Source organism: Cebus imitator, unplaced genomic scaffold (assembly GCF_001604975.1).
Source record: "Cebus imitator isolate Cc_AM_T3 unplaced genomic scaffold, Cebus_imitator-1.0 Scaffold221, whole genome shotgun sequence".
Classification (NCBI taxonomy): Eukaryota; Metazoa; Chordata; class Mammalia; order Primates; family Cebidae; genus Cebus; species Cebus imitator.
Window position 1 is genome coordinate 1,042,494 of NW_016107536.1, and position 14,827 is coordinate 1,057,320.

At 49.1% G+C, this 14,827-nt stretch overlaps 1 protein-coding gene across 2 annotated transcripts in view; it reads right to left on the bottom strand.

Moving 5' to 3' along the window:
* Positions 1-2,346, bottom strand: part of TNFRSF10B (TNF receptor superfamily member 10b) — a 30,780-nt gene extending 28,434 nt beyond the window's left edge. The window contains exon 1 of one of the 2 annotated variants that reach the window (XM_017549734.2): positions 1,892-2,346. In XM_017549734.2, coding sequence (XP_017405223.1) covers positions 1,892-1,957 — 66 coding nt within the window. In that variant the 5' untranslated portion in view covers positions 1,958-2,346. The remainder of the gene's footprint in view (positions 1-1,891) is intronic. The other variant, XM_017549735.2, reaches the window with a different exon arrangement.
* Between the last annotated feature and the right edge of the window lie 12,481 nt (positions 2,347-14,827).

Consider the following 14,827-nt stretch of genomic DNA (forward strand, 5'->3'; position numbering starts at 1 on the left):
GAAGCAGGAGAATTGCCTGAACCCAGGAGGCGGAGGTTGCGGTGAGCCGAGATCGCGCCATTGCACTCCAGCCTGGGTAACAAGAGCGAAACTCTGTCCCAAAAAAAAAAAAGAAACTCCTGATCTCATGTGATCCACTCACCTCGGCCTCCCAAACTGCTGGGATTACAGGCGTGAGCTATTGTGGCTTTCTTTACAAAAAAATCTCCAAGCAGAACATAAACTCTAAAACCCCAAATCCAAGAACTTCAACACAACCCAGCTGTGGCTTTCTTTACACAAAAATCTTACAAGTAGAAAGAACATACAAGTCTAAAGCCAAAAATCCAAGGAATTCAACACAACCTTGGGCAAACAAACTAAGTCACTGCTAAGAAAAATCCTGGTTGATAAAGAGGTTTTACTAGTTTTCATAAAACGTGTTTAGAGATGTATTCATTTTCTACTCTTTGGAAAAGTTTGTCATATTTGGATTTCCTGTTCCTTGCATATTTGATTAAACTTCCTGTAAAAATGAAAAAAAAAAAAAAAAAAAAAAAAAAGGAAAATCCTAAAAGCTGCCAGAGACCAAAGATCCACTACCCACAGTGAAGCTAGATGCCGGGGCAGCTGAGGCCCACAGAAACCACAGCAGCAGGCGGAGGCAGAGGCCCCTGTACACCCGCTTCACTAGGACGGTTCCCACCCTCCCTCCACTCAGAGGTAAGAACAAGGACACACAGTGGTGTGAGGGAAGCAGTGAACTCAACATGAGGTGTGTAACAGTATTCCAATACAACTCCAATGCTTCACAGCGACATTCTTCTGGGTCAACACTAGCATTCCCCCGACCTTACTTTCCCAGTTCCTCCCTTTAGGCCTGGGCCCACACACTTTCCCCCTCTGATCTGCGTTCTCCTCCGCTGTAAAATGTGACGATTCACCACCGCTCCCGGCCCCAGCTTCTGGCCCAGGCTGTGTTCCAAGTGTTGAGCACACCATGCTGTTCCCTACAGAACCGATCTTCCTTCCCTATTAACACAGAGACCTGCCTGGGGGTGGATAGAAAGGCCCTTCCCAGACCAAAATGCAACCGCTATCAAGGAGGTACGGCCCCAAGTGCCTGATTCAGGAAGAGTTCCTCTTTCTAAATCTCGTTTCCCGAGGAACCCCAAAGAGTGGTACTGGTGGGAGCCCGGGCCAATGTGGAAAGAACTGCACGTGTTTTTGTCCTGAATATCTTTAGGCTCCACCCGCTTCGCGTGTGAGACGCATCACCCCCAGCTCCTGAAGGAAGCGGGAGCCCGTGTCTGGCTGCTAGATCGGGGTGTGATGAGCGGCCCCGTGCGCTTGGGGGCGCAGCCGCTAAGGCGGGGAAGGGGCCTCTCCAGCTGCGCCCGCGACCGCTCCTGCGCGCGCAACAGAACCAGGGGCCGCAGCGACCACAGAAGAGTTTCTGGCTGCAGACTTGTCTGTTCAAAGCGAACTGCAATCAGCATCTTTCGGAATTCATTCGAAGGCGCAAAAGAAAAAGAAATTACGGCAGGAACTGAGCGAAGAAGGAAGGGAGGGAAAGAAAGGAAGAGAGAAAAAAGAGAGAGAATTAAAGTCCGACGACCTCTCCGTGGCTTCACGCGGCTTCCAGGGAAATTCCCACCTGCCGCCCTCCCCCACCACTGGATTCGGGGATTTACCCCGAGCGAAGCGCGCGCTCTGCCCCCTCCTGGCCCGGGTCAGTCCTGCCCATCCCGGGACCCTGCTCTTCCCCAGACTCCGACGACGACGGGTACGTCTTGCCCGGACATGCCCGGCAGAAGGTGACCCAGGCCAGGAACCCCCGCCGTACCCCCCCCATCCTGGCCCCCTCGTGGCGCCAGGCGCGCTCTTCCCAGGGATCGCGGCGGGGACTCACCGACAGCAGCACCGAGACGACGACGACGACGAGCACAAGCGTCTTGGGGGTGAGGAGCCCAGACATGGCTCCCCTCGCTGTCCTGGGTCCCGGGGCCGCGCCCTTTCCGGGACCTCGAAGGGGTCGGGGCACTCTGTCCCCGCTGTCCGACGACGGTAGGAAACGCTCTTCGTCCCCCAGGCTTCAGCCTTTAAAGTAGATCGGGCATCACCCGTGTATTCGTGGTAGCGGAAATGTCCCTGGAGTCTGCGGTGTTCTCGGGACGCCTGCCGATTTGCGTGTGTTGGATGAATTGTGTGGCGCGGCGCCGCTGCACTTTCACCGCCCCGGCAGGCGTTACTCAGGGTGGAGGCGAATCAGAGCCGGTATTCAAATTCCACCACAGGTTGGTGACAATAAATAAATAAATAGCCTCGTCAACGTCATCCTCTGCAAGCACGTCCAAATGGGGCGGGGAGAGGAAGAAACGGAACGAACCTTTGCTCAGGCGGCGGCGCCCAGGGCTGCGGCTTGCTTCTGGGTCCTGTGCGCGACAGGAGAGGCACCGAAAGTGGGGAGAATGAACTGGGGGAGGCGCGTGGGGAATTGACGGCTCCCAGGGTCGCGCGCTGGGCTGAGCAGGGTCTTGAGGTTCAGAGTGTGCTTTCCAGGCGCGTCCTGATCCTCTCCCCTTCCCAGGGCACCTGTCCCTCCCTCCTTCCCTCCTTTCTTCCTTCCTCCCTTTTTCTCCCCCTCACTTCTTCCTTCCTTCCTTTTTCCCTCCCTCCTTCCCTCCTTCCTTCCTCTTTCTCTCTCATTTCTTTCTCTTTCTCCTTCTCCTTCTTTTCTTTTTTTTTCTTGAGGTTTATTTTTTGAGACTGTCACTCAGGTTGGTGCGCAGTGGTATGAACCCGGTTTACTGCAGCCTCCGTCTCCCGAGTTCAAGCAATGCTTCCACCTCAGCCTCCTGAGTAGCTGGGACTACAGGACTGCACCACCACACCTGGCTAATTTTTGTATTTTTAGTAGACACGGTGATTCACTATTTGGCCAGGCTGGTCTCCAACTCCTGAACTCAAGTAATTCACCTGCCTCGGCCTCTCAAAATGTTGGGATTACAGGCATGAGCCCACTGCACCTGGCCAGTCTTGCCTTTTTAAATGCATTTAATTGCACAATCTCTTTTTAAATTTTGGAGCTAACATAAATCACATTAGCTGTTTTATGGCAGTACACTAAGATTGATCTCCTTTTTTTTTTTTTTTTTCTTTTTTTTTTTTTTTTGAGACTGAGTTTCACTCTTGCTACCCAGGTTGGAGTGCAATGGCGCGAGATTGATCTCCTTTTTAAGGAGGGTATTGTATTTTACTGCATGGGTGAGCCACAGTTTAATTCACTGTTGCCACCTAGGAACAGCTGGTGAGATCCCATCCTGACTTTGCCTCTGCTGATTCCACCAGCATTGTTCTAAATAACCTTGTATGTATTGTGTGTCCACATATCCATGTGCACCAGCTTATTGGGCACCTCCTTAGAAGTAGAATCTTACTCCTTCTGCAGGATAAATGATTTCAGAAGTTTCTTTAGATGTCCACAAATTTTCCTCCAAAGACCACTGAACCCAGTTTATAATCACCCCTAGTCCACAAATGTGCCTCTGTCCCTACACCCTTGCTACACTTAGCTCTCTTTTTTTTTTTTAATTTTTTATTTTTTGAAACGGAGTCTTGCTCTGTGGCCAGACTGGCGTGCAGAGGCACAATCCTAGCTCACTGCAACATCCGCCTCCCCCGTTCAAGCGATTCCCCTGCCTCAGTCTCCCAAGTAGCTGGGACTACAGGTGTGCACCACCACGCTCAGCTAATTTTTCATATTTTAGTAGGGAGGGGTTTAACCATGTTGGCCAGGATGGTCTCTATCTCCTGATCTCCTGATCCATCCGCCTCAGCCTCCCAAAGTGGTGGGATTACAGGCATAAGCCACCGTGCCTGGCCACGTTCTTTATGAGTCTAAGAAGTAAAACATGATACATCACATTGTTATGTATTTTCATTCCTTCCCTACGTATTAGGGATTTTCAAGGATACAGTAGTTTTTTGATACTGAGAATAGATGACCAGGATCCAGATGAGACAGCAGGGGAGGTCGACAGGGAGAATTAACTCCCAGCTGTGCACTTGGGAAACTGGTGAGCTGGGGCCAGTCCCTGCCACCTGCCATTCTTGTGAATGGAGATAAGGTCTGTGGCCCCAGACTGTCAGGATGACATCACATGAGCCTGGAGCTGAGCTCAGTTCCTGACCCAGGTCCTGGCTCTGTTAGTGCTGGGCTGGTCCAATCTCTGTGCCAGATCCTTCCACTCCATCCCTCTCTCTATCAAAGTAGGAATCAAGAAGATTCGTGGTCTCAGGCTCTCAGGCTGTCAAAGAGTACTGAGATTGAAGGAAGTGGATGGCTGGGCCCTGCCTTGCTCCCCCTCCAGCTCTGTGACTCTGGTGTGGCCCCAGCTCTTTCCTGTAAAATGAGCAGGAGATAAAAAAAATTTCAGCAACCCTGTGTAAACTTCAGCAGTTGTGTAACAGATGTGGGAGGACAAATTGCATCCTCAGGGCTGGTGTGTCACTCTGGACTCTAGATCCCCAGGGCACGTGTCTTCCAACCAGCAGAGGCTGCACCTACTCCTAACTGCACCTCCATACCAGCTCCCTGAGCTGGGGCAGAAGCTTCTGAAGACGGGTGGGGGGGAAAAGACTGGGGTAAAGCGCCATGCAGAGTTCAAGTGAAGACAGTGATGGCACTGCAGGGCCACAGCCTGGTTCATCTGCCACGCTTCCAGTTGTCCTAGTAGGTGCCCAACCCGGGTTGCAGTTTGAGGAGCAGGAAAGGTCTCCACCCACGTGGCCTCAGATGGCTGCTCACCCAGCCTTTACAGAGAGACCACAGTCCCAGTTCTGATCCTCGGTCTGTATCCAGGAGTGACAGGGCAGTGAGGCTCTAGCTTCCAGGTTGGAGATGGGGACAGTGGGGACAGTGCCAGGCCTCAAGCCTGTGCTATTGGGCAGCTGGTGTCCTGCTCCCAGCCAGAGACTGCACATCTTCATGTAGTGGATTTTCCTAATGACCCAGGGAGAGGACGGCAGGTTGTTTTCCCTGTTTTAAAAGTGGCAAAAATGAGATTCAGGAGCAGTGTCTCTAGCATTTTTGGCCTCACCTTCTGTATAATAGCAGCCATATTTGTGGCTCTGCAGGGCTAGAGTTCTCTGAGCAGCTGCTTCTCCAGATCTCTGCCCTGCACTTGGCCCTCTGGGAGCTCCTATGGTTCCTCAGCAGAGTCCACAGGCTCTCTGGGGTCCCTTCCCTGTAACACAGCCTGGAGCTTGTCCTTAGGAGCTGAGGCCACCACTGCACTCACCTTATGGGCTTGGGGGAAAGGGATTCATCCAGGAAGTAGACAGTGAGTCCTTTACTCTGAGAACACCTGTGCCTGGAGTCTGCTGGAGCCAGGGAGGACAAACGAGCCCCATGTGAATCCTGCTCCCTGGAGCCCACAGTGTGGTGGGACAGGTGACAGCAGGGATCATATCACTAATAGGAGGTAGCATGAGAGAGGCCTGAGGTCTCACCACCCTTGCCTCCCCTCCTCCACCGAGGCCATGCTAGAGGCAGGCCACTGAGGCCATAGGATGTGGTACTGTTGGCCTAGAAGATGTGGTTTGATTACAGTCACCACTGGGGTCATGGAGGGAAGCTAAGCTCCACTTTAAAGGCTTTTTTATTTTTATTTATTTATTTTTGCTGAGCCTCAGAATTAAATTGACATAAGACAGGTCCAAAGAAAAAAGGACACACATCTATTTAATGCAAGTTTTACCTGGCACAGAAGAAGCAGTGAGAGTCAGTTACTTACATACTGAATTAGACCAAGTAACTTGTGAAGAAGCAAGTAAATACATGGGAGGCTAAAAGGTAAGAGTGATTCTATTCTTTTTTTTTTTTTTTTTAATATCTGCTCCTTTAAGGAATAAAAAAGACAAGCTTACCTTTCAAAATGCATTTTATACGTGTATACAATCTAAATTTATTTTTTTCTCTCTTTATCCCTGAATACTTTATTTTATTTTACTTCAAGTTCTGGGATACATGTACAGAACATGCAGGTTTGTTACATAGGTATACATGAGCCATGGTGGTTTGCTGCATCTATCAACCCGTTATCTAGGTGTTAAGCCCCGCATGCATTAGGTATTTGTCCTAATGCTCTCCCTCCCCTTGTCTCCCACCCCCTAACAGGCCCTGGGAATGTGATATTCCTCTCCCCATGTCCATGTATTCTCATCGTTCAACTCCCACTTATGAGTGAGAACATGTGGTGTTGGCTTTTCTGTTCCTGTGTTAAGTTTGCTGAGAAGGATGGCTTCCAGCTTCATCCATGTCCCTGCAAAGGACATGAACTCATTCTTTTTTATGGATGCATAGTGTTCCATGGTGTATATGAGCTACATTTTCTTTATCCAGTCTATTACTGTTGGGCATTTGGGTTAGTCCATAGTCTTTGCTATTGTGAATAGTGCTGCAATAAACACACGTGTGCATATGTCTTTATAGAATTATTTATAATCCTTTGGGTATATACTCGTAATGGGATTCCTGGGTCAAATGGTATTTCTGGTTCTAGATCCTTGAGGAATTGCCACACTGTCTTCCACAATGGTTGAACTTAATTTACACTTTCACCGACAGTGTAAAAGTGTTCCTATTTCTCCATAGCCTCGCCAGCATCTGTTGTTTCTTTAATAATAATCGCCATTCTAACTGTTGTGAGATGGTATCTCATTGTGGTTTTGATTTGCATTCTCTAATGACCCGTGATGAGCTTTTTCTCCATACGTTGGTTGGCTGCATAAATGTCTTCTTTTAAAAAGTATATGTAAATCTCCTTCACCCACTTTTTTACAGGGTTGTTTTTTCTTGTACATTTGTTTAAGTTCCTTGCAGATTTTGGATATTAGACCTTTGTCAGAAGGGTAACTTACAAAAATTCTGTAAGTTGCTTGCTCACTCTGATGATAGCTTCTTTTACTGCGCAGAAGCTCTTTAGTTTGATTAGATCCCATTTGTCAATTTTGGCTTTTGTTGCAATTGCTTTTGGTGTTTTAGTCATGAAGTCTTTGTCCATGCCTATGTCCTGAATTGTATTGCCTAGGTTTTCTTCAAGGATTTTTACAGTTTTGGGTTTTACATTTAAGTGTTTAATCTATCTTAATTTTTATATAAGGCATAAGGAAGGGGTCGTTTGTTTTCTGCATATGGCTAGCCAGTTTTCCCAGCACCATTTATTAAATAGGGAATCCTTTTCCCATTGCTTGTGCTTATCAGGTTTGTCAAAATCAGATGGTTGTACATGTGTGGTGTTATTTCTGAGGTCTCTGTTCTATTCCATTCATCTATGTATCTGTTTTGTACCAGTACCATGCTGTTTTGGTTCCTGTAGCCTTAGTATAGTTTGAAGTCAGGTAGCATGATGCCTCCAGTTTTGTTCTTTTTGCTTAGACTGTCTTGGCTATATGGGCTCTTGTTTGGTTCCATATGAAATTTAAAGTAGTTTTTTCTAATTCTGCAAGAAAGTCACTGGTAGTTTGATGGAAATAGCATTGAATCTATAAATTACTTTGGACAGTATGGCCATTTTCACGATATTGATTCTTCCTATCCATAAGCATAGAATGTTTTTCCATTTGCTTGTGTCCTCTTGTATTTCCTCGAGCAGTGGTTTGTAGTTGTCCTTGAAGAGGTCCTTCACATCCCTTGTAAGTTGTATTCCCATTTTATTCTCTTTGTAGCAATTGTAAATGGGAGTTCACTCATGAATTGGCTCTCTGCTTGTCTATTTTTGGTGTATAGGAATGCCTGTGATTTTTGCACATTGATTTTGTATCCTGAGACTTTGCTGAAGTTGCTTTTCAGCCTAAGAAGTTTTTGGGCTGAGATGATGGGGTTTTCTAAATATACAATCATGTCATCTGCAAACAAAGACAATTTGACTTCCTCTCTTCCTATTTGAATACGCTTTTTTTTCCTTCTCTTGCCTGATTGCCCTGGCCAGAACTTCCAGTACTATGCTGAATAGGAGTAGTGAGAGAGGGCATCCTTGTCTTGTGCCAGTTTTCAAAGGGAATGCTTCTAGCTTTTGCCCATTCAGTATGATACTATGGGTTTGTCATAAATAGCTCTTATTATTTTGAGAGATGTTCCATCAGTACCTAGTTTATTGAGAGTCTTTAGCATGAATGGATGTTGAATTTTATTGAAGGCCTCTTATTATTGAGATAATCATGAGGTTTTCATCACTGGTTCTGTTTATGTGATGGATTATGTTTGCTGATTTGCATATGTTGAATCTGCCTTGCATCACAGGGATGAAGCCGACTTGATCACGGTGGATAAGCTTTTTGATGTGCTGCTGGATTCAGTTTGCCAGTATTTTATTGAAGATTTTCCCATCTGTGTTCATCGGGGATATTGGCCTGAATTTTTTCTGTTGTGTCTCTGCCAGGTTTTGGTATCAGGATGATGCTGGCTTCATAAAATGAGTTAAGAAGTCCCTGTTTTTCTATTGTTTCGAACAGTTTCAGAAGGAATGGTACCAGCTCCTCTTTGTACCTCTGGTAGAATTTGGCTGTGAATCCGTCTGGTCCTGGGCTATTTTTTTCTTTGGGTGGTAGACTACTAATTACTGCCTAAATTTCAGAACTTGTTATTGGTCTATTCAGGGATTCAGCTCCTTCCTGGTTTAGTATTGAGAAAGTATATGTGTCCAGGAATCTACCCATTTCTTGTTAAAATTAATTTGACCTCATTCTTTTAACTCCTTTCATATGGCTCTGATAGAATTTGAATTTTACATGTGGTTTGTATTATATTTCTGTCCACAGTACCAGTCAAAAATGTGTAACAAATGTCAAATTGGTGACAAGACCAAGCTTGGAAGAGTGGATTTCTCTGTCTGCATTCCACTGAGGGCCAAAAGACAAAGTTTTTGTTTGTTTGTTTTTGAGATGGAGTCTTGCTCTGTCACCAGGCTGGAGGGTAGTGGTGCAATCTTGGCTCACTGCAACCTCAGCCTCCTGAGTTCAAGCAATTCTCCTGCCTTAGCCTCCCGAGTAGCTGGGACTATAGGCACGTGCCACCATGCCCAGCTAATTTTTGTATTTTTAGTAGAGAAAGGGTTTACCATGTTGGCTAGAATAGTCTCGATCTCCTGACCTCATGATCTGCCTGCCTTGGGCTCCCAAAGTGCTAGGATTACAGGCATGAGCCACCGTGCCCGGCCAAAAAGATAAGTTTCCCAGCCACTGATAGCCTCTGGGAATTCTGTGGTGACTCATTCATTGGCTTTTTTCTCCCTTCCCAGGATCTCATAGATCAGAATATACTGGAACCTATAACAGGTGCACAGAGGGTGTGGATTACACCAATGCTTCCAACAATTTGTTTTCTTGCCTCCCATGTAGAGTTTGTATATCAGGTACAGAATGTGTGAACCCTTTGCCCAGAGGTGGAGTGCAGGGCAATGAGATGGGAGTTGTAGCGATGTGAGTGAGGGAACCAAGTTCCAGCCCAACTTGGTCGTCATCATACCCTATTCCACGATTATGCATTTGGCTGATAAAAAAAAAAATAGACATGTTTTTAATAATGCATGCCACCTGGCTGGGATATCTTCTAAACTATCGGCTGCAAGGGGTTGGGGGCATGATTACAGCACAGAGAAGGCCTGGCCGAGTGGACAGGACTGGGTTTGAGCGGTGGCGTGGGTCTGCTCCGGGGCCAGGCTCTCTCCCTGGGCTCTGTTCTCCTGGGAAGCGCTCTGCCTCACTCAGCCTTCAGGTTCTCAGGCCCCTTAAGACAAAAGTCTTAAGAAGGCCATGGGAGGGGCTCCTTCAAGTTCTCATGAAGCCCTGAGCCACTCCAGCCCACCTCACTCCTGGCCCCAATCTCTCAGTGTCCTGTCTTCCCTATTTGGGTTTTAAGGGCCAGGAGTAATTTGCTCTTCTCTGGCCCCCTATTGTTTGCTGTGATTGGGAGGAACCGGCAGACAGGTGGGGGTGAGAATGCACTTGCACTGTGGGTTACCTGGAGGACGGGGCTCAGCTTGCGGCCACATGGGATTGTGATCTTTCCCTGGAGTGCGGCTCCTCCTAACGCAGGCCTCCCCTGCAGCCCAGGGAAGCTCAGTGTGTGCCCAGCACAGAAGGCTCCTGCAGCTGCAGCTCTGACCCCAGAGCAGGGAGGCCGAGGGGCTGAAGTGCGCATGCTCAGACCCTTCCCCAGCCCCAACCAGGGAGCATGGGTGGACCCTGCAGACACAAGGAGCCCGTCCTTCTCCTGACGCCTTCTCAGGGTCATTGCAGAGGGAGGGTGGCTCCTCTTTCATACTACCTGGCCAGCTTTCCCTCAAGAGTCCCCCCTCCCTCCCTGTGTGTACCGAGGTGCCCCAGTGGGAAAGTCCTGGTCAGTAATTGTATGTCCTGGAGTGATATCGGGTGTGTTGAAGAATCTGGTGCCAACGCCACTGTGAAAACCCCAGCTGCTGAAGAGACAGTGACCACCAGCCCAGGGACTCCTGCCTCTTGCGATTACCTCCTATGCATCATCATGCAGAACTAAGGGCCATAGTTCTAGTCACGGTTGTGGCTGTGTTTATCTGGAAGACTTCACTGTGGAAGAAATTCCTTCCTTTCCTGAAAGGCATTGGCTCAAGTAGGTGCTGGTTGAGGGCGGGGGAGCTGGGCACTCTCTGCTCTGCCTCCCCCTGCTCTGTTCCCACAGACAAAAATGCCCACCCCTGCCCTATGTCCTGGTGTCTCCAGCCTGGCCCTATCTTCCTCCTTGTGATCACCCTGTCCCCACATCCTCTGCACCCCACAGGACCCTGGTCTCATCAGTCCGTCTCCAGGGGCTGGGGGTCCCCTCATCTCCTAGCCAAGTCCAGGAAGGCAGGGCCAGTTCCTCCCATCTTCAGGCCCAGCCCGGCAGGGGGTAGTGAGCTCCTCAACTGGGTGACAAGGGTCAGGATGAGACGTGGTCAGGGAATTTACTCAGCCTTGGTCAGAGCAGAACACAGAGCAGAAAACAGATTTTCCATCTGTTTGCTTTTACTCTACTTCCCTTTCTCATCCCCCTTCCTCAGGGTGTTCCCGAATTGCAAGGCCTTATTCCTGTCCCCAGGCGCAGGGCTCCTTGTCTAGTGTCCCAGCCCCCAGCCTATCCCTACCCCCTACTTCCCTCTGGCAGGGAAGTGCTGCATGGGCCCCTCCCTGCCTGCTAAGGAGACTCCTTCTCTTCCAGGTGGTGAAAGTGTCCCTGAATGTATAAACAGAGTGACATGGTTTCTCCAGAAACTGGATGCCTCGTGGGCTGAGGAACTGCCTCCCACCCACAGCAGAACCCAGGCAGACACAATCCCTTGTCCTCATGGCTGCCCTGACTCTCTGAAGTGGCCTGGGGGATCTGGACTGACTGTGGGAGACACATGGCCATCTTGAGCAGCACACAGGCTGGCAGGTCCTGCTGCAGCCCGGTCCTTCGTGCAGCCCTGGTGACACCGTTACCCACAGCCTGCGCCCTGAGGATGGGGTGTCCGCTCAAGCACAGTATCAGAGACCTGGCCCCAGCAGTGGGTCCTGGATGTGCTGACCCTGGGCTGCCTGGGGTGACCTCATCGGGAGGGGTGGGAACAGCAGGTCCAACTGCATACTGGGGACCCTGCATCCAGCCCTGGATGTGGACTCCTAAGTCAGTTCTTTGCCTTCCTGAGGTTTCTTCCCAGAGCTCGCATCCCCCACCAGGTCCTGGGGCAAGGACAATGGCCACAAGGAGACCCTGAGTCACAGAGGGTCTCACTGCAGCCCACCCAGGTCTCTGAGCAGGAAATTGAAGGAATCATCACATTTTACACAGGAGGCTGTGTGTACCAGGCCACACGCAAGTTCTGCCCAGAGCACTGGTAAGAATAAGGGAAACTAGGAATGACCATTTTAAAAAGTTAGATGAAGAGAATTTCAAAGTGAGGGCACTGGAGTTTGCTGGCAATAGGTTTGTATGGCTTAGGTCATATTAAGTGCATCACGCCCTTGCCCCATGTCTGCTGTTGGTCTCAGCACTGAGTGGAGGGAGGGGGAACAGTCCTGGTGAAGAGGAGGGAAGAGCCACACTGCCTGGGGCGGGCCCTCTGCGGCTGCCTCTTCCTGCTGTGCTTTCTCTGGATTAGGCTGCCCCTCTCACCTGGCTTGTCTGTGGGGAGGAGACCTTTGTTCTCTGGCTGCTTTTAAGACTTTCTCCTTAACAGTGGTTTCAGCACTTTGATTGCAGCAAAAAGAATCCTCAGGAGCCATGCCTCTAACATTTTAGGCCTCCCCTTCTGAATAATAACAGCCATGTTTTGGCCTCTGCAGGACTAAGTTCCGCTGAGCAGCTGCTTCTGTATATCTCTGCCCTGCCCTTGGCCTCTGGGAGCTCCTGGGGAATCCTCAGCAGAGTCTACAGGGCTCTTCGGGGGCGCCTCTCTGTGCTGCAGCCTGGAGCCTGTGAGCTGAGCAGTGAGCTGAGGCCACCACTGGGCTCGCCCCATGGGCTTGGAGGGAAAGTCATTCACTCAGGAAGTGGATGATGAGCCCTTTACTCTGAGAATGTCTGCACCTGGTGGCGGTGGGAGGACAAGTGAGCCCTGTGTGAATCCTGCTCCCTGGAGCCCACAGTCTGGTGAAGGAGGTGTCACCAGGGACCTAAATAATATCAGGAAGCACGGGGTCCCACCTGCCTCACTTCCCCCACCTCCAGAGAGGCTGTGCCGGCTCCAGGGATACCATCTCCCTACTTGACTCTGGCAGAGGGAGGCTGGGAGTTACAAGGCCCCAGGTCATGGTATTGTTGGCTTAGAGGATGTGGTTTGATTAAAATCCACATTGAGGGTAATGTCTGTACTAACAACAGCATGTGATGAAATATATTACTTGCACATGCCAAGTCTGTTCTCAGCACTTCATACACATACGAACACGCGGAATCCTCATACAAACAGACTGTACAGGAGCTCTCATTGCCCTCATTTTAGATGAGCAGCATGAGACGCAGAACATTCATTCAGTGGAGGGGCTGGGCACGGGGATGAGCGACCCTCGGGGCAGCAGCAGTGATTGCGTCACCGGGTTGTGCTGGCCTTTCCCAGGGGGTTATTTGGTGCTTGTTCATGAGGCCTGCACTCACCTAGGGCTGGGTCACAGCTGGGGGTCCCTGAGAGGTCATGTAAGGCCACCTCTTATCTCAAGAATGATAGACATGTTTAGAGAAGAAGTGGCTTTCCCCAGACCATGAGACTGGCCCAAGACTTTGACAAATGGCTTGCTTCTTAAGCCAGGGGTCTTTTTATACCAAAAGAACAAAGAAAAAAAAAAAGCCACAAAAGACTCAAAAGAAACATATTTCTCACCACAGGATGATCTTCAGAACAATTCTGAGTTCCTCATTTTAAGATTAACAAGGCATGTTTTAGGGTGTGTACGCTTGAGAGAGGAAGCTGCAGTGTGAATGCCAAACTTGCCTCTAAAACAGCCTAACGCAACTCTTGTCCAGGATGAATAAGGCAAGGAAATCCCCTGGTTAATGACTCAGCTCAGGAAGAGGCAGGGTCAGGAGAGGCTATGGAGGAGAAGACCTAGAACAAGGCCTGTCTCTCTCACTCTCTTATACACACACACACACACACACACACACCCCCATACCCTCACACCCCCATGAGCCCAAATCTGTGAACTGAGACCCTCACTTCTCTGACCACACCCTCCATATCCCTCAATCAGAGACGTCCACAAACTGCAGAGCTGCATCCCAACCTCACTTGTTACTCCCCTCCCCCACTGCTTTGACTTCCTATCTGCCTGGGAACCTGTCTGTGTGGACTTTTTCCTCTATGTCCACCAGTGTCCCTGCCACCAATGGCATTTGTCACCTCTGCCTGGGCAGCCCCTCATGACTCTTTGCATCTCATAGACTTTGGGTTATTGATGGCTGTGCCTCATCTCCCTGTGAACTGGAACTGTCCTAAGGAAAGGGAGGGTCATGCTTGCCCCTGATACTCCAGGATTCCTTGCAGTGTGGTCACCAGGTGCTGGACAAGCCCTCCTTGGATGAATAAGTAACGTGGGTTCTAGGAAGCCTGCACAAGCATGGATGTGATGTCCTCAGCTTTTCATAAACTATGTTTCATGTGAGCGATGGGAAGAACAGCTAAACCAAATGCTGAGGTCTGCCCAGGCCCGGAGTCAACAAGAGATTGTTGTCAGGTTTTCATTTGCTATTCACAGAGATTTTTTTTTTTTTTAAAGACAGTATTTGCAGTGTTAAAAGAATGAATTTGGCCGGGCGTGGTGACTCCTGCCTGTGATCCCAGCCCTTTGAGAGGCCAAGGCGAGTGAATCACGAGGTCAGGTGTTAGAGACCAGCCTGGCCAATATGGTGAAACCCTGTCTCTATTAAAAATACAAAAATTAGCCAGGCATGGTGTACGCAACTGTAATCCCAGCTACTTGGGAGGCTGAGGCAGAAGAATTGCTAGAACCCAGGAGGTGGAGGTTGCAGTGAGCCAAGATCATACAACTGCACTCCAGCTTGAGCAACAGAGCAAGACTCCATCTCCCCACCCCCTCCCAAAAAAAATGAATTCATCAGAAGGCATAATAATCATAGATGTGTATAGTGTCTATGCCTAATGATAGAACTTTAAAATCCATGAAGCAACACTCAAAAGGATTAAAGGGAGATCTTATCACCTCCTTCTCACCAATTGATAGAATGATCTGATGAAAACAGTAAAATAACAACAGATCTGAACACTGTCAACCATCTTGACAAATATTTATGCCTAAGTTTCCATTATTGCTAACGTGGGAATTATTTATA